This window comes from Bubalus bubalis, chromosome X (genome assembly GCF_019923935.1).
Source record: "Bubalus bubalis isolate 160015118507 breed Murrah chromosome X, NDDB_SH_1, whole genome shotgun sequence".
Lineage (NCBI taxonomy): Eukaryota > Metazoa > Chordata > Mammalia > Artiodactyla > Bovidae > Bubalus > Bubalus bubalis.
The window spans coordinates 29,528,478-29,546,440 of record NC_059181.1 but is presented as its reverse complement, the minus strand read 5'-3'; the positions used below and the strand labels follow the sequence as shown (position 1 = coordinate 29,546,440).

The 17,963-nt window shown below is 51.2% G+C and overlaps 2 protein-coding genes and 1 pseudogene across 2 annotated transcripts; all 3 read right to left on the bottom strand.

Annotated features, from left to right (window-relative positions):
* Nucleotides 1-217: 217 nt before the first annotated feature.
* LOC102396263 (melanoma-associated antigen B1-like) lies at nucleotides 218-7,982 on the bottom strand. Its single transcript, XM_045164407.1, has 2 exons — nucleotides 5,526-7,982; nucleotides 218-1,784 (listed from the first exon to the last, which is right to left on the bottom strand). Exon 2 carries the CDS (start codon nucleotides 1,725-1,727, stop codon nucleotides 717-719), a length of 1,011 nt encoding a protein of 336 aa, XP_045020342.1. The 5' UTR covers nucleotides 1,728-1,784; nucleotides 5,526-7,982; the 3' UTR covers nucleotides 218-716.
* LOC112582103 (polyhomeotic-like protein 2) lies at nucleotides 7,975-13,632 on the bottom strand. The gene is given in 2 exon segments (XM_045164406.1): nucleotides 7,975-12,041; nucleotides 12,043-13,632. Coding segments are annotated over 2 exon segments (1,389 nt in total). The 5' UTR covers nucleotides 12,480-13,632; the 3' UTR covers nucleotides 7,975-11,089.
* A 140-nt stretch (nucleotides 13,633-13,772) lies between these two features.
* LOC112582197 lies at nucleotides 13,773-14,935 on the bottom strand (annotated as a pseudogene).
* Between the last annotated feature and the right edge of the window lie 3,028 nt (nucleotides 14,936-17,963).

Genomic DNA, 17,963 nt, shown 5'->3' with positions numbered 1-17,963 from the left:
CCCATCCCAACTCCCTCCCCAGCATCCTCCCTGCTTTTTGTCACTTGTCTTAGATCATCACACCACCTTCCTTAAGGAATCACTGCTCATATACTCAAGACATCTACAGGCAGGTACAGGGTCTCCTTTGTCTTTGCATCACCCCCTACAGCACAGAACCTTCTGAAGAGCAGATGCTCAAGTAAAGATGGGAATAAAGGAGCCACCAAGCAAGGAATGTAGTTTCTCATTGTTTTTATCGGCATTCTTGAATAAGCTAACAACATCTAAATATATCGCTAAGGGTACTACTGAATGTTATAGAGAGACAAAGGTGAATAACATAAATCAAAACTTGACTACAGCTTACTTGATTTTCATCTGTTTTAAAACTACAACATTCTTTCACATTTCCAAGAAAATTACTATTCCAAAGCTGTGTTATCTTGTTCTGGATCCCCAAAAGATGAAGGATTTTCTGAATTACACTACACAGTACCAAAACTCTTACTCTTAGATCTGACAGACAACAACAAATCTGTGATCCATGTCATTCGTAAACTTGGATTCTGAATCTAAACAAACATTCTAGGAAATGAAACAACATTTGAAAGGTAATAGTGTAAAACAGGAACACAAAGAAGATACGTATTGACATTTCCAGCCCTACATTAGCCTCTCACTTCTTAAAAGGTTGGCAGTATTCGTCCAAGAAAGTGAAGCTGCCACCTGAGAACTCACTGGGCACTGGACGGATCTCTGGGTGGGACCCTGGAGCAGGCAGTGGCCCTGGCAGCACCACGAGACCTAACTAGAGATCTGCCTCGGGATCTCTTCTCTTCTCCCAAAGCTACAGCATAATGCAACGGGAAAGCACTGGGGACGGTACTCTTGATCTTGGCCAAGAACTCCAGCACCTTCATCTTGCTGATTTCAGCGTAGGCTCTTGAGCCCCACAGGAACTCATAGCTCAGGGGATCGCTGCCAGGAATCTGACGATACACCAGGTACTTCTCCTGCACCAACTCTTCAGTGATGAACTTCCTGGGCTCCCCAAAGAGTATGTGCATCTTTCCATCATAGATGCCCAGAGCATTCAGGAAGTCCCAGATCTCTGCCTCAGAGGCGCAACTGCCATTCAGGAAGATCACACCCAGCAGAGGCATCAGAAGCCCATTCTTCGGCACCTCCAAGGTACTGCCCAGCACCCCATCTTTGGCGAGGTGCTCCTTCCTGACCAGGGTATAGGAGTAACCATTCGGCTTGATTTCCTTCAATTCAAGGCCAAACACCAGCTCTATGCGATCAGTGGCTTTCTTGAGGATTTCAGGGAACTGTGCCTTGAACACTTTGTGGACAATCTTCAGCATATCTATCTTCCTAATGGGCTGTTTCATCTTAAACTTCTGTAGCATGAAGTACATCAACACTCCTGCCTTCTTGGTCAGAAGACCTAGAGGAGCGGTCGTAGCAGAGGTTGAGGCCTGGGAAGAATTTTTACGTTCCTCAACTTGGCGCCTGCCACGTGCTTTAGATCTTGGGCGTGAAGTCCCTGCAACAGGAGAGCTAGTGGCTGCAGCTCCCTGAGGCTTCTGGCCTGCACCAGCAGGTGGGGAGCCCAGGGGCGTACTCCCAGAAGTAGGGGTGGGGGTGGCAGCAGCCTGAGCATTCCCGAGATCCTTGGCCTCCATGCGTGCCTGGCGGCGTTTCTCACGCCCATGGCGCTTGCTCTTCTGCCCCCGAGGCATGACTATCAGCAGGCACAGCGGGCAGGGGAGCAGGCAGGAAGTAGGTGATGCTGGAACCTGGAGAAGGGAAGATGAGTGAATGAGCTCCTTCAGCATGGAGGGAATAAGGCTGCTCTGCCCGTTTCCTTGAGAGCCCTACTCCAGGAACTGCTGGCCTCTTGTTCTTGGTCAGCCCATCCCCTGAGAACCCTGTGTAAGAAGTGAGCGCGTGCCAGCCTCAGGCCACAGCCTGCCTGTGGCTGCCTCCAGTGACAGAAGATCCTGGGACTGGGGCCCTTTCTGGGTCCCTTCGTTCACACACACAACTGTCACATCAGCTCTTAGTGGGGCCGGGACCCCTGCCATGTGCTGCTTGAAAGGTGACACCTCAAAGCTCCCTGGGACCCATGAGAAGGAGATGAGTCGTGGACACTGTAGGGGTGGATGGCACTGGCAGTTCTGGGGGCCTGCTCTGTCCTGAACTCAGTTTCCACCATTCAGGGTCCTCATCTTGTCAACACAAAGGGTGTGGGCCCCTCCCTCCTGCCTCTGGTGCTGCCCCTTCAGGTGAAGAACCTCATCTCCCTTAGAAATGACACAAAGAAATGAGGGGCCTCAGCGGAGGATCAGGCAAGACTCTAGTGTTCGTTTGATTAGCTGGAAGGGGGGGCATGCTACCTTCAGTCCTCATTCGCAGTCCCCACTTTGACTCCTGGGAGGATCTGGGGGCTCCTTTCTCTCCTGGCTTGAGGACCTTTCTTCACAGCAAGGCCAACAGCTCCCTGAGATCGAATGGGGAAAGCCAGGGTGGCCTTACCTGGCCCTACCGCCCATGGTCTCTGGGGCCTGAAGAGCTGCAGCAGGGGGTTGAGGCCCTGTAATGGGTGCTACTCATGCAAGGTCCCCAGATTTTACTCAGGGCAGAGTCTAAGATTCCTTCCTCTGCTGACCCATTAGACTAAGGTGCTCACTTCCCTGTTAGCTGTGAGTGAGGCACACTTCTGCCGGCCATGTATGCCTGGGGGCACCAAGGAGTGACAGTGAGAGGAATTCTGGGAGTTTCCCACAGTCCTCAGCATCTTCTCTGTGAGTCCTGGCAAATGTTAGAAATTCTCCCTCTGCTGACCTGAGCACGCTGAGGTTCCCAAGGTGAAAGAAAGTGTGAGCCACCTCTAGTCACCCCTGTCCCTGACATCTCTGGGATGGCAGCAGGAGTTGGACTCTGTGGGACTTCACTCTTCTGTCATCACTGGCCCCTTTCGTCCTCACTTGGATGTGATTTATGTTCCTCCCTTAGTCCACCCTGAGTTTTCTGGCCTCAGATCAAGGCCCACATCTCCCTGAGTTCCTGGGGCTGAAAGTGAGGGGTGACATCTGGCAATCTCTGCCTGAGGTGCCCCAGGGCAGACAGGGACTGGGACTTTGCAGGCCCCCACTGCTTTGGGTAGGTGCTCATCTAAGTCATCTCTCTGGGTCCTTATCATGACTCTGTGACTCCTGGCAAGACCAGGAAATCTCTGTCTCGACTTGAGATCTCTCCCCTCCTACTAAGGCCCCCATCTCCCTGAGACCCACTAGAAAGCAGTGACATTTTCCCGATCTCTAGCTACAGCTGTGTGTGGACTCCTGATGCAGACAGTCAGGAAGAGATTCTGCACTGCCCTCTGTTGTCGCAGGGTAGCTGGATGGTCCCTCAATTCTTAGGTCCTCTTCTGGGCTCCTGGTACTAGCTGCAAATGCTCCAGTGGCGGACCTGAACCCATACCCCCATCATCGAGGTTCCTCACCTCCCTGCGAGGCTCTGGGCAGAAGCAAGTGGGGGCCATCTGGTCCCCATGCCTGGGTCTCCCAGGTCTGAGAGGAGTGATGCGACTATGTGGTTCACTCCCTTCTGGGTGGGGTTCTCACATGTTCATTCAGTGTTACCACTGTCACTCCTTTTAGGAACCGGGCTTCCTCCCTATGTTGAATGAGGCCTCACCCATCAGAGTCAAACCTGAATGTCCCTGAAACCATCCTTGGAGAAAATGAGAGGGCATCTCTGCCTGAGAGCTCTAACCTGGCTTCCCAGGGCGACGGCAGAGGTGGCACTCTGTGTGGGCTCCTCTGTTCTGGGGGAGTCAGTTGTCTCCTTCCTCACATAGAATTGGTGCTTCAACATCTCTCATGGCCTAGGACTCCTCGTTTTCTCCTAACCTGGGCAGGCGGACCTGAAACCAAGGCCCTCATCTCCCTCAGACCCCACAGCAAGAGTCAGGGGCACCAGAACTGGCCAGCTCTTCCCTGGGACCCCCAGGGCTGACAGCTGAGGCGGCATCAGATGTGGCTCTCTCTACCGTGTATGGATCTTCCCCTGGACTCCGCATCCTTCCTGGGACTCTGCCTTCTGCAGACCTGAGCCCAAGACCCTGTGAAAAGTCTTCACCTTTCCCGGACCCAAGCTGACAGAGTGAGCCACATTTCGCCAAAAATTATTTGGGGCTATGCTGCTAACCACAAGGGCAGCACTCTCGACCCCCACCCCCTGCCCCAGTTCTGGAGTCAGGGGCTCCCTCAGTCCTCACTCAGGATTCTGGCCTCCAGTTTGGGTAGGGTTTGGGGTCTTCCCTCTGCTGACCCGAGTCTGCATGCCCCAGACCAAAGCTCTCACCTCCCTGAGTGGCTAGAGGAGATGCTGGGGGCTCCATATCCAGCTACCTTGTTTGGGGATGCCCAGATTTGAGAGCGGGGCTGCTCCTCAGTGCAGCAATCCGCTTGGATGCCAGGCCTGCTGACTAGCACTGAAGGTCCTAGCTTGACTCCTTCTAAGGCTGAGACTCCTCCCTATGCCTCATGGGGTTACCTTATCTATCATTCTATGTCTTTATTTATTTACCTTTCAAACCCATTGCTTTTTATTATGTAACTGGTAGTTACATCTTAACCTTTCTCACCTCTTTCTCTTCTCCCCCACACCCCTAAACCTAACCCCCATCAACCACCTGTTTTTTCTCTCTTGCTTCTACAATTGTTGCTGTTTTTCAGATTCCTCACAGAAGTGAAATCATATAGCATTTCGTTTTCTCTGACTCATTTCACTTAACATACATAATACCCTCTAGGTCCATATCCTTTTATATAAAAGCCTTTCTCTACCTGAACGCTCCTTATCCCCAACCCCCGCCAGCCCCCGCACACCATGCAAAAATGAAGGGTTCTCTCAGCCTGAATTACTCTATGGTAATTTGGACCCCTATGGTAGGGGTGCAAACCTTCCCATTCTAATGCCTAATGATCTGAGCGGGAGGGGATGTAATAACAACAGAAATAAAGTAAACAATGTAATGAGCTTGAAGCATCCTGAAACCATCCCTTTAGCCTACCCACTCTACCCTCATGCCACCCCACCCTCCTTTGTCCACCGCATCACACCCCATCCCACACTGCACCCCACCCCATGCAAAAACTGTCTTCCAAGAAACTGGTCCCCCGGTGCCAAAAAGATTGGGGGCCACTACTGCGCGGCACTGCAGCATTGGTGGCAGGAATGGCTTCTGTGCAGCCACCAGTTTGGAAGGAGATAGCCCTGTGAGCGCTGAAAGCCCCATCTTTTCACCTGTTGAGGGCAAATACCACTTCCAACGCATAAAGAGTCCATCCTCTTTCAACAAAGCCGCCCAAGCCGCCACTGACCCTCCACGTGGCAACAAGATGGCCCCTCAGCCCGCAACATAGGACAGGGCATGTTACACTACAGATTGCAGGGGTGGGATGCGGTTGGGTCACTTTTCTTACAGGGAGGGGTTGGGAAATTCACTTCAGCTACATTCAGGTCCTCACCTTGGCTCCGGACGAGTCCAGTACACAATCTCCGCTGAACAGACGCTGCAGCCAGCAGTCGGGCTCCTCGCCTCGGAAGCGGAAAAGAGGAGTCCTGCATACATTCGTACGTGGGGTCTCCTAGGGCGGGGCAGGGGCAGGGGGCAGGGGCGGGGTGCTACGGAAACCCGGTAGCTCAATATTCATCCGTCCCTGGGTCCTCCTTGTGCAGTGTATCAGAGCCCAGGACACCTCCTTCTATGAACCCGAGTCCTCCAGCTCCCAAACGAAGCCCTCGCCTTCCCAAGTCCCTAGTGTCGGGAGTCAGGGTGCTGCTCTGAGCATCTCTGCTTGTCAGGAGGGGGCGCCACTCAGTGAGCCTCCCTCGTAGGGGGAGAGACCCTCTCACTAGCACTGATGGTCCTCACCTTAAGTCCGGTTATGGTCAAGATGCCCCCCTCTGCAGATCTGGGGTCCGATTCTGCTAGAGGAGGCCCTGTCCTCCCTAAGATCACACAGGTTGAATGAGGGGACCGCTCAGAAGTAGCTCTTCTGGGTCTCTCAGGGCTAAGAATTTACAGAAATGTGTTTGGATCCCTCTCCAGGGGTCCTGTCTAACACTCAGCATCGCATGTGACGTCCTCCTTGGGTTCAGGTCCGTCCCTCTGCGAAACAGGCTGATCCTATTAGACAAAGGCCTCACCTCGCTGAGACTTTCCAGACTGAAATCAACCTGACATCTGTGCCCAGCGCTTCCTGGGGACCACAGCATCAGTGATTTTCCAGGGCCTCCTTTTATAGTGTGTGCTACCATGAGTTCACTTTCAGGTCCTCACATTGACTCATGACGAATCCTGTAACTCCACTCTCTGCTTTATGAAGCTGCTTGTCCTACGTCAAGGTCCTAGTCTCCTGAGAATTCCAAGTGGGAAGTCAGGGTGATCCTCATGTGATCGTAGTCCATCAGGGCCTCTGAGAACAGACAGTGGGGATGCAACTCTAGTCCTTTCGGATTCCTTTTGCTCAACATACTACATCTACTACAACCTGGGTCTCTGCCTTCTACTCATCTAACATTCCTCTTCTTAGTCTTTGGATGACCACTATATTCAGTGGTGATTGTCTCCTCAGCCCTCCTTCATGGAGGTTCCCATATCAGCATCTGTCACTTGATTAAAGGCTTCTTGGGAAATGCATATTCCTACAGACATTGAACAGTTAACCTCTAGCAAATGTTGGAGAAAACAGGTCTTGGTCCCAAAAGTAATCTAAGATTAGGAACATGCAGTAGAAATCAAGGAACTCGGGAAAGATGTTATGCTGTCAGAGAAAAAGAGCTGATATATTCCTTCTCTTCAGCCAGATTAGGGTGTCTGCTTATTTGCTCAGTCATATCTGACACTTCACAACACCATGGACTGCAGCCTGCCAGGCTCCTGTGTCCATGGGGATTCCCCAGGCAAGAATACTGGAGTGGGTTGCCCTCCTCCAGGGGATCTCCCCAACCCAGTGACTGAACTCAGGTCTCCCGCATTGCAGGCAGATTCTTTACCATCTGAGCCACCAGATTTAGGGTAGTTTAAAAATCTTTACTTTCAGTACCCTCCTGTTGTTGGTTGAGTGGTTAAGACTCTGTGCTCCCAATGCAGGGGGCCTGGGTTCAATCCCTGGTCAGGTAACTGGATCCCACATGTCACAACCAAGAGTTCATGTGCCACAACTAAAAATCTCACATGCCACAACTAAAGAGCCTGCAGACATGGCAGCAAAGGTCCTGAGTGTCACAGCTAAGACCCAGCACAGCCAAAAAATAAATTGAAAAAAATATTTTTAGTACAAACAATAAAATATTTACTTTCTACATAGAAGGATAGCACCAGATAATCTTGTAAGCCCTTGATCACTTGAGGGTGTCTGATTTTGCACATGCAGATTATCATATGGTTACTGAGCATTATCTATTTGTCTCCTTTATTTATCACTCTTAATTATTTTGGTTATGTGTTATGTGGCAGTATTGATGGGAGGGGAGTTTGGGGGAGAGTGGATATGTGTATATGTATGGCTGAGTCCTTTCACTGTCCACCTGAAACTGTCACAATATTGTTAATTTGCTATTCCTCAACACACACACACACACACACACAAACTGTGCTTCCAGTGCAAGGGGTGTCAGTTCAAACCCTGGATGGGGAATTAAGATCCCATGTGCCGCATAGCAAATCAATCGATCAACAAAAGATCATCAAAGAAAAAAGTGATGGGGATCCATGAAAGAAATAACTGATAAGCTAGATTCCATTCTCTTTAAACTTCTGCTCTGTAAAAATACACCATCAAGAGAACAAGATGAGCCATAGTCTGGGAGAAAATATTTGCAAAAGATATATCTGATGAAAGCTCTAATCTAAAATATACAAAGAATTCTTAAAATTCATAAGAAGAAAACATCTAATAAAAAATGGACAAAAGATATGAACAGATACCTCACCAAGGAAGAAACACAGATGTCAAACAAGCATATGAAAAGATGCTCCACATTATATACCATCATGGAACTGCAAATTAAAAAAACAAGCAGATACCACGACATGCCTTTCAGAATGGCAAACATCCAAAGGACTGAAAACACCAAATGCTGGTAAAGATGTGAATCAAAGAACTCTCATTCCTTGGTGGTGGTGATGCAAAATGGTAGAGCCACTTTGGAAGACAGTTTGCAAGTTTCTTAGTAAACTATACACATTCAACACTGCTGGTAGGAATGTAAATTGGTACAGCCAGTATGGAAAACAGTATAGGGGTTCCTCAAAAAATCAGAAATAACACATAATACTTTCCGCAATTCCACTACTATCCACAGGAACTGAAATCAGGACCTCGAAGAGAGCTCTGCACTCCCATGTTCATTGCAGCACTACTCACAATAGTCATGACAGGGAAGTTGCCTACCTGTCCAGTGACAGATGAATGGATAAATAAGTAAAATATACATACAATGGAATATCATTCAGCCTTAAAAAGAAGCTAACCTCTCTAGTCATGACAGCGTGGATAAATCTAGAGGACATTATGGTACAGTGAAATAAGCCAGACACAGAAGGACAAATACTGCATGTCCTTTACATGAGGAATCTAAAATGGTCTAAGTCAAAGAAACAGACAGTAGAGTGGTGGTTGCCAGGGGCTATGGGAGGGTGAATAAGAAGGAACTGTAGATTTAAAAAATATTCACAACCTAAAAGCTGACAGTTATGCTCAGCGAGGAAAGAGTGTGCCATTCTAGCAGATTCTGGGCATCATCCCACGTCAGAGGACTGTCACCCTGATTTCTTTTTTTTTTTTTAATACATCAGGGTAGGTATTATTCTGTTTTGCTTCAGTTACATACATCTCAGTACATATATGAGGGTGGGGAACAAACTGTCAGTCACGATCAAAAGTTTTGCAAAATTCTATGTAAGACATGAACATCAGGAGCCAATATATGTTGAAGGAAGCACCCTTCAGACTGAGGCCTTCCACCCAGAGTGAAGAGACAGCAGGGGTGTATTTACCTGTGTCAGTCAGCCCTGCAGATCCACCCTATCCTCTTTCAGGAGTTTCAGCTCCCTCTCCCACCTCACATACAAAGACAGACTCTGGCTGGGCCTGGCTTTGTCCTCCAGAAAGCGAAAGTCAAGGTCCAGCATGGACTCGCCAAGCTGCATGGGCCACAGTGGCCCACTCCCCTGCCCTGGAGTGGGGTGGGCAATATGGGGGTCTTCCTGGGGGACCCTCCCCACGCCCCCTCAGCCCAGGGTCCCATGCTGGCCCCTGTCTGGCTAGCCATTCCCGACCTTCTGTAGACCAGACTTCCCAAGTCCTAGCTCCATCCTGTGGGTGGTCAACTAGTCAGTTGTTTGCTTCTCCTCTTCCTCCAGGAAGTAGTTACATCTTAAAGGTTTTCCGCAGTTGTCATCAAGATGCGGGTATTAGTTCTTAAAAGGTCCCTGCTAATCAGTCTCCCTGGGCCCCTCTGTTACAGACTAATTGAGTGCACAAGCAGCCTGTGTTTGGAAGGCCCCTTCTTTATTCGAGGCTCAGGAAATTGCCTCCTGAGGCAGAGCCTCTCCTAACAGTTTGCTATTCCAGCATCCAAAGAATGCTCAGCTGTTGAGTGAGGCAGAGTTACCCCAAGGGCAGTGCTGGACACGGAGCCACACGCACCTGTGAGGGTGGGGAGCTCTGGGCTCTGCCTCCGGTGGGCCAGGTATTCCTGACGAACAGCGTCCTGTCTCCACAGCGGCAGTGGTGGGTCGGGGAGGCTCAGAGTTGAAGGGGCCCTGGACCCTTGCACTCCCAAGGAATACCCGTGAAGAACAGGTGGGATATGAACCGGGGCTGAGTGTGCCCTCAAATGACACGGCAAAGCATGGAGGATATGCTGTCCAGTTAAGGTGGTCGTCCCCCTACCAGCCCAGGGACCTACCCTCTCCCTGCCGGTGAAAAGTAGCTCTTCAGGATCACAGAAAGGCATCCCCAGGGGAGAAAGGCACAGAAGGAATGGATTTTACGTATTTGTTTTTTAAAAACAAAAAAAGGTTTAAAAAGTCCTTCATTTCCAACCCTGCCTGGGGGTGTGAGTGGGGAATAGAACGAACTGAGAAGGGCACCCACCCTCCCCTGGGGAGAGTCCAATTCTTCCCCGGGAGCCTGCAGTGTGCAGGGCAGGTCAGAGGCCGGCCCTTGCCCTTCTTGCCCCGCCTCCTCCATGGGCAGCTCACACTGCTGCCAGCAAGTTCCAGAGGCAAAGAAGTGTGGGAGCCGAGGCCGAAGGCTGCCTTCTTCACCTCGGCGGTCACTCCAGCTCTTCCACCCTTGGACGTTCTCTGGGCCCCACCACTGGGCTCTCAGGGTGGGTGGACCGGCAAGACCAGGAGGCTCAGCTTGGCCCAGCCCACTGGCAGCTTCCTTAATGCCGTCTGTGACACAGCAGGGCAGTCGGGGTGGGGGGTGTCACAGTGCAGGAAAGGGCTGCAGAGACACCACGACAATCTGGAAAGGAAAATCTCCTGCTAACCTGCATAGCTTTCTGATCCTGCCTCTGCACCGGGGCAGCCCTTTTTCCTATTCCCCATCCCAAGGCTGAGTGGAGTCCAGGACAAAGCACTAAGTGGCTGTTTGTTACAAAACACCTGGAGATGCCAGGGGGGCTCTCGGCCCGTCAGTCAGTCCAGGCTCCCACACAGTCACACACATAGCGTTAAGGCTGCTGTACTAGCAGGTGTGGCCACAGCAGGCCCAGCTTCTCTCCCTCTACCTGCAGGGGTGAGGGGGGAGAACCCTTCTGGCGGCTTCAGTAACAGGCTGAAGTGGGAGAAGCTGGCAACGGAAGAGCAAGCTGGGCCCCAAGAAAGAAGAGGAAGAAGGCAGGCGAGGGCTTCCAAGGCCTCTCTCCAGGCCCTACGGCTGCCCTGGGAAGTGACCCAACTCAGGTTGGGAGCCCTGACCACATACCCCCTGGAAAATGGGGGACAGAAAGAGGGGAAGAGAAGCGGGGCTAGAGTCGTGGGACTTTGGAGGAAGCCAGTGCTATCAAATATTTACAAGCATAAAGCCCCAGCTTCTGTGCCACCTACCTCTCTGCCCCTCCCACAGAAAGAAAGGCCCCTGAGAGCCACCAAGGAGGTCCTGAGACCTCCTCCCCAGCCACACCCCACAGCGAGGGCCCTTCCCTCGACCGGCCCTGCTCCTTGAGCATGCTGATGCACGTAGATCTTGAGGGCGGGCCCCAGCTTGATGTTTATGGCACTCATCAGGTGGTCCTCCTTGAGCAGCAGCAGAGCTTGCCCATCGATCTCCTGGGCACGGAACTCCTCTGCGATTTCCTGGCAGCCTGGCAGAGAGCGGATGAATTCGTAGACATTGTCCACATTCCACTTGGTGGGCTCACTTGACAGGAAGTGGTGTCCCATGCCCGCCAGGTCCTGCATGTGCATGTCAGGGAGCTCCAGGTCCCGCGGGCCTTGTCGCGGGCGGGAGGTGGACGAGCTGGCTGAGATGGGGGACAAGGGTTCCTCATAGCTTGAGTTATCTGAGCAATGGCTGGAGTCTTCCTGGCTGTGTGTTAGCTGCAGGGCAGCGGTAACTGAAAGGGGTATGGTGCCTGTTGGCTGCTTCTTGGTATCCTTGGTAAGTGTCGGCAGACTGGCTTTGCTGGCCTGACGGTGGTTGTAGGTCATGGCTCCCACCTTCTGCACCTTGCTCCGGTCTGAGTGGAAAAGCCCCACTCGTTTGGTGCACCCCACGTTGTACCTTTTTGCACAAGCCATGGAACAGATGTGCTTGGAACGCTTGAACTTGTAGGCAAAGTCCACCCGGCCACAGAGCTCGCACTTGAGTTTGAGGGGAGTACCCTCCTCTTTGGATTCTTGCAGATAGGGCTCCTCCATCTCTGAGTCAGTGGTGGTGGTATGGTCCTGCTGCAGAAGTTTCTCAGGCAAGAACCCCTGTGCATACTTCTTGAGATTCCCCACCAGCAGAGACGAGTGTCCCACCATTCTTGGGGGCAGTGCCGGTGATGCTGGAGGCAGAGTTTCTGTTCCCTGAGGTCATGCCAGGGCTGCTGAGGTCGGTCAGTGCATGAACAATGCCCTGCCCTGTCTCTGTCCAGGGCCCGGCTGGGCCTGGCCGGGCGGGGCCTACGCAACCCCTCCGCCGGCCGCGGCCTCGCGCAGGGTCCCTGGCTGGGCGGGCCGCCTCCTCTCCTCCGGGAGCCTCTGAGCCGGGGCCCAGGGCTGCCGCGGCGCATCCGACTGCACCGGCCAAGCCGGCGTCCACAAAGGGCGACAGGGGCGCGAGGCCAGGGTAGAGGTGCGATCGGCGGCGGATTGCGTGCGTGCACGTTGGGCGCTCTAGGGCTGCAGCCGCCGTGGAGACCTCACCCTGATTTCTCAGAAACTCTGTGGATAGAAGGCAACGTGAATAAAACATCTAATCCGCACATTGCTTGCCTGCACCGGAAAAAGAGCTACAGGATACATTCCACGCCAGGTTCATGCGATTTCTGTCTGATTTACTCACAATCCCAAAGCACAGGGAGACCCAGAAAATACTGCAAGTTTGGTTCCCAACCCCTGAAGGACAGTCAATATCACAATTGAGTCACAACAAATTTTTGGTTTCCCAGTGCTTTCATAAAACTTATGTTTACACTATATTGTAGGCTATTAAGTGGGCAATAACATTATGCCTCAGAACAATATAGATATCTTAAATAAAAACACCTCTTTGCTAAAAGAAAAAAGATGCTAACCATTATGTGAGCCTTCACTGAGTCCATCTTTTTTGCTGCTGAGGGTGTGAACACTGCAAGAGGTATCAAAACGTGACACACAGACATGAAGTGAGCAAACGGTGTTGGAAACATGGAGCCGAAAGACTTGCTGGAAGCAAGGTTGACTGACACAAACTTTCAATTTGGTAAAGAAAAAGAACAAAGAAAAGAAAAGCAGTACCTGTGAAATACAATAAAGCAACGTGCAACAGAGTGAAGTGTGCCTGTAACTGTTAATGGCAGTTTCCCATCCCAGGCTTTGTCTTTAAACTATGCGGCCCACCATGTGAGAACCTGGTCCCTGGTCACGATTACCACAGCCTCATCCAGCCAGCCATGCACACAACTTATAATTACTTCCCACTTAAGGACTTATATTTTCCCAAGGCCCACCACTACCTTGCATCAGGGAATTCACATTTGGCTGCTGTCATGTCACCATTTCCTTTACATGACAGCTGCTTCTCGACTCTGTAATTTTATGGTGAGTGACTAGATCTTTTTCTCAGCTCTCCAAGTACTAGCATGGAGTCTTCTATGAGCAGAGGCTCAGTTCATGTTTAGGGAATAAATGAGCCTGTGAGCATGAGGTTGAAATTATTAGAATTTAATTCTACATTTTGAATTAACCAAGTATATACTGTTGTTTATAATTTTGTAAAACACAGAGTACAAGGCATGAGGAATCCAAATACCATCTTACTTTTCCTATGTTTCTTGATCCCACATATTTTACTGCTTAACTTTTTCATATTTTCAAGGAAATAACATATTGCAATGCCATTTTGTCTTGAGCTGGCTTACTAAATAAGATGGAAGCTTCCCCATTTGCTTTACACAACAGAAAAACTCTTATCCTTAAGACCAATAAAAGTGTGACTGATGTCATTCATACACTTAGATTATAAGCTAGGTAAGCTTTCATTTATGAGCAGCATTAGAAAAGTAGAGACCTTAAAAACACAAGTTTATTTCTAAATTCCCCATACAGAACAGGAACACCAAGGTATTTTACACTATGAATCCTCAGTGACGTCCAGTCCTATACTACTTGGAACACTGACTACTCTCTTGAGCCACAAAGTGAAGAATTTGCCTCAGCTTAACTAGGTGTGGAAGGAACTGCTGGGGGAACACTGGGACATCCGCTAGCTTGGGCCCTCTCTTCCTCATCTTTCAAAGCCTCTTCATACCCAAAGTGGAAGGCACTGGGATCCAAATGGTTAATCCTGGCCAGGAACTCCAGGACTCTCATCTTGCTCGCTTCAGGGTGTGCTCTCGGACCCCACAGGAGCGCATAGCATGCTGGATCACTGCCGGGTGCTTGCTGATGTTCCAAATGCTTCAGCTGCACCAAATCTTGGGTGATGAGCTTCTTGGGCTCCCCAAATATGGAGTGCCTCTTCCCGGCATAGATATTCATCTTACCCACGAAATCCCAGATGTCTTCCTCTGTGGCGCAGTTGCCCTTAATTAAGATCACACCCAGGAGATTCATCAGGAGACCGGTCTTGGAAAAACCCCTGCCATGGTGCACGATCCTGTTGCCAGGGAGATTCATCTTGTGGACAAGGACATAAGAATGCTTGGCAGTGTTGTCTTTCTTCACGTCAATACCAAATACCACCTCCATCCTGTCAGAAGCACTTTTGAGGATCCTGAGGAATCAATTTTGGTACTTTTTATCAATGATCTTCAGCATATTTGCTTTCTTAATGGGCTTTTTCATCTTATACATGCGTAACAGGAACTGCACCAACAGACTTGTCTGCCTGGTTAGTGAGTGTTTTCCAGACCGCACATTGGAGAGAGGGGGTTGAGAGGAATTTCGCTTTTTTCCAATTTTCCCAAGGGCTCTTTTGGATGATCTTGTGGGAGAAACACCTGCAGGCACAGTGGTGGTGGCCAAGGGCCCCTGAGGACTCTTGAGATGGTTACAAGACCTAGCACTGGACTTTCCCTTAGCATCAACCCCAGGACCAGGACTGGAGGAAGATGAGAGTGCTTCCATGGTGGTGGCAGTGACCTGAGCACCCCTCAGATCCTGGGTGCCATGCTGAGCCTGGCGGCGTTTCTCACAGGTGTGGAGCTTAGCCTTCTTACCCCGAGGCATGGTGACTGTGGTCAGGACAACAGGCAGGAGTGCAGGTAGAACAGCACGTGATCTGGGCAGAGAGGAGAGAGGATGAGAGGATGTGAGTGCCCGCGGCAGGGAGGCACCACTCGGCCTTTAAGAAGGCCCACTCTGCAGGTTTCCATGTGGGCACTGCTCTACAAACCCAGAGGACTCCTGATCTGATCACCCTGTCCTCTTGAGAACTCTGTCAAAATAATTGAGACTCAGGCTGCAGCCTGCCAGCCCTGCCGCCTGCTTCCTGGGGCTGAGGAGCAGTGGGCCAGTCCTTGAGGATAACCCCCTCTATTCTGGAGGGTGGGGGTCCTCTCGGTTCATATTCAGGACAATCGTATCAACTTTCGGCAGGCGCAGGGCCCCCTCCTCTGTGCGGCTCTAAGCTTATACCCCAGAGGCTGGTCCTCATCTTCCTGTGATACCTGAAGAACTGAAGAGGTACCTCAGCCCAGTGTCCCTGGCAGGGGGCACCCACAGCAGTCAGCTCTAGGGAACTCTGTCCTGGGCTCACTGGGGTTTTCCGTCCTCTTTCAGGGTCTTTCCTTGGCTCTAGGTAGAGCCTGGGACACTGGTGTCTGCTGCTCTGGTGTACCTCCTGTCAGACAAAGGCTCTCACCAATCCCATACCATCAAAAAGAAAGGAGGGTTCACATACACCTGACTTCCATGCCTGGGCTTCTCAGTGCTGTGCGGTGGGTGGGGGTGGGGGATGGTGCTCTCTATTGTTTTCCCTGTTCTAGGGTGAGAGCAATCAACATTGTTCTTTCAGGGTCCTCATGCTGACTCCTCTGAAGCCCTGGGCCTCCTCCCTTGGCAGAATTGAGGCCATTCACATATTCCAACATCCTCATATCTCTGAACTCTCCAGACAAAAGTGAGAAGACTCATTCAGCTTCACAGATACGCTAGGTTTCCACTTGGAAAAGAGCCAAAATTTATGACAACTTACATTTAGAGTTGGTGTTCACCTTAGACCTCGTTCCGGTCTGGGTAGAACTCAGGACTCCTCCCACTGATAACCTGGGTAATTCAGCCTCAGAGCAAAGTCCTGAATTCCCCGAGTTCCTGGAGGGGCAAAGTCAGGATAAGACATAGATGAGTACCCTTCACTGGAGCCCCCTAGATACGTAGGCGCTCTGCTTTGTGATACCACCCCCAAATGGGGAAGGCCCCCCAATCAGTACTTAGGGTGCTCAATTCACTGCAGTTAGGACAGAGGTATCCTCTATCTGCAAGCAGGGGCTACTCCTGACCAAAGCCCTCCCATCCCTGAGCCTTCCCCAGGCAGAACTCAGTTTGATGGCTCTGCCAGAGCTTCCCAAGGCTCACAGCTGCAATGAAACTTAGTGTGGCCCTCTTGGTTATGGGCTGAGTGGCCCCTGCCTCAGTCCCAACTCAGTTTTCACAACTCTGGACCAGCGCTGGGAATCCACCTTCCGCCAGCCAGAGGCCTGATTGCCGGATAGAAGTCCTTACTCCCAGGAAACTGTAAAACGGAAGTCAGGATGACTCATTTCTGGCCATGGTGCACAGGGTGTCATATAGCTCGGGGACGCGGGGGCACGGGGAGGGCGGGGGCACGCGGGGGGTGGGGTGGGGGAAAGCCGTGGGAGGGTGTCCTATGGTCCTCATTCGGAGTCTCCATCTTCATGTCTATTAGAGTCTGACACTCCTCCCTTACCTGAACTCTGTCCACAAGCCTCCAACAGAGCTTCACCTCCTAGAGTTCAGCAGAGGAGAAGTCAGGGAATTGAGCGCATGGGTGCTGCTTTGTGTCACCATCTTTATTGCCAGTGCTGAGTTAGCACTCGGGCCTCTCCCCATGGCTGGAGTTGGGGCCTAGGTTTCTATTATAGAATCAAGTAATCTCTTTCATCTTACACAATCTCTTAGATCAAGATTTACTGATAATTCAGCCTAACAGTGTTGAGGGAACCATCCCCTGCAGACCATAGAGGTGAGACTTGGTGGGTTTTGCTTTGTTACAGGAGGGGCAACGGTCCCATGAGTCCACATCAGGTCCTCACCTTGCCTTCAGGTCAGTCCTGGGAATCCACTCTGGTTTAAACGAACACCCTGAACAACAATCAGAGCTCATTGCCACCAGCACGGAAGTTGGAGGGAGCCAATTCTGGTGATGGCTACCCTGTGCGGGATCTCTGAGGGATGATGGCAGGGGTGGGGCTTTGTGGGGACTCCATCGTTCAGTGTTCAGCGGTCCCTGGGTCATCCCCTAGGGTCCTCCCTGCACCGTCTGTCCGAGCCCGAGTCCCCTTACTCCATGGACTTGAGTCCTCCTGCCCCCAAACAAAGCCTTAGCCTCCCCAAATCCCTAGTGGGGAGTCAGGGCGTGTCTCTGAGCATCTCTCCTTGACAGTGGCAGTGCCATTCTGTGAGCCTTCCTCCTTGGTGGGAGAGACCCTCTCATTAGCACCCATGGGCCTCACCCTCACTGTGGTGATGGCCAAGACGCCCGCCTCTGCAGAACTGAGGTTTGATCCTGAGAGAAAAAGCCCTTCCCTCACTGAGACCACACAGAAATAAAGAGGCTTCTCATCCTTATAACTCTGCCTGGAGCCTCTGGGGTTAGGAATAGGGGCAGGGGTGTGTAAAGCCTCCTCATTTGTGGGTCTAGTGATACTTCTTTCTTCACTCAGGGACCTCACCATGGTCCTGGCCAGTCCTGGGACCTGACCCTCCAACCTGAGATTCTCCCTCTACTGAACTGAGGCCATTCTTCTTAGACTGAGACTTTGACCTCACAGAGAACTACAAGGCTTATAAGAGGGAATGTCCTGTCTGGGCATTCTAGGCCTGAGAGCAAGTTTGGGCAGGTCTCTCAGTGACCTGTATTTTACGATGGTTGTCTCTCCAGTCCCCACTTCAGATCAGATCAGTCGCTCAGTCGTGTCCGACTCTTTGTGACCCCATGAATCGCAGCACGCCAGGCCTCCCTGTCCATCTCCAACTCCCGGAGTTCACTCAGACTCATGTCCATTGAGTCAGTGAT

What these genes read in the sequence shown, in the direction of transcription:
- LOC102396263 (XM_045164407.1), bottom strand. Translation starts at nt 1,727, where the DNA reads ATGCCTCGGGGGCAGAAGAGCAAGCGCCATGGGCGTGAGAAACGCCGC.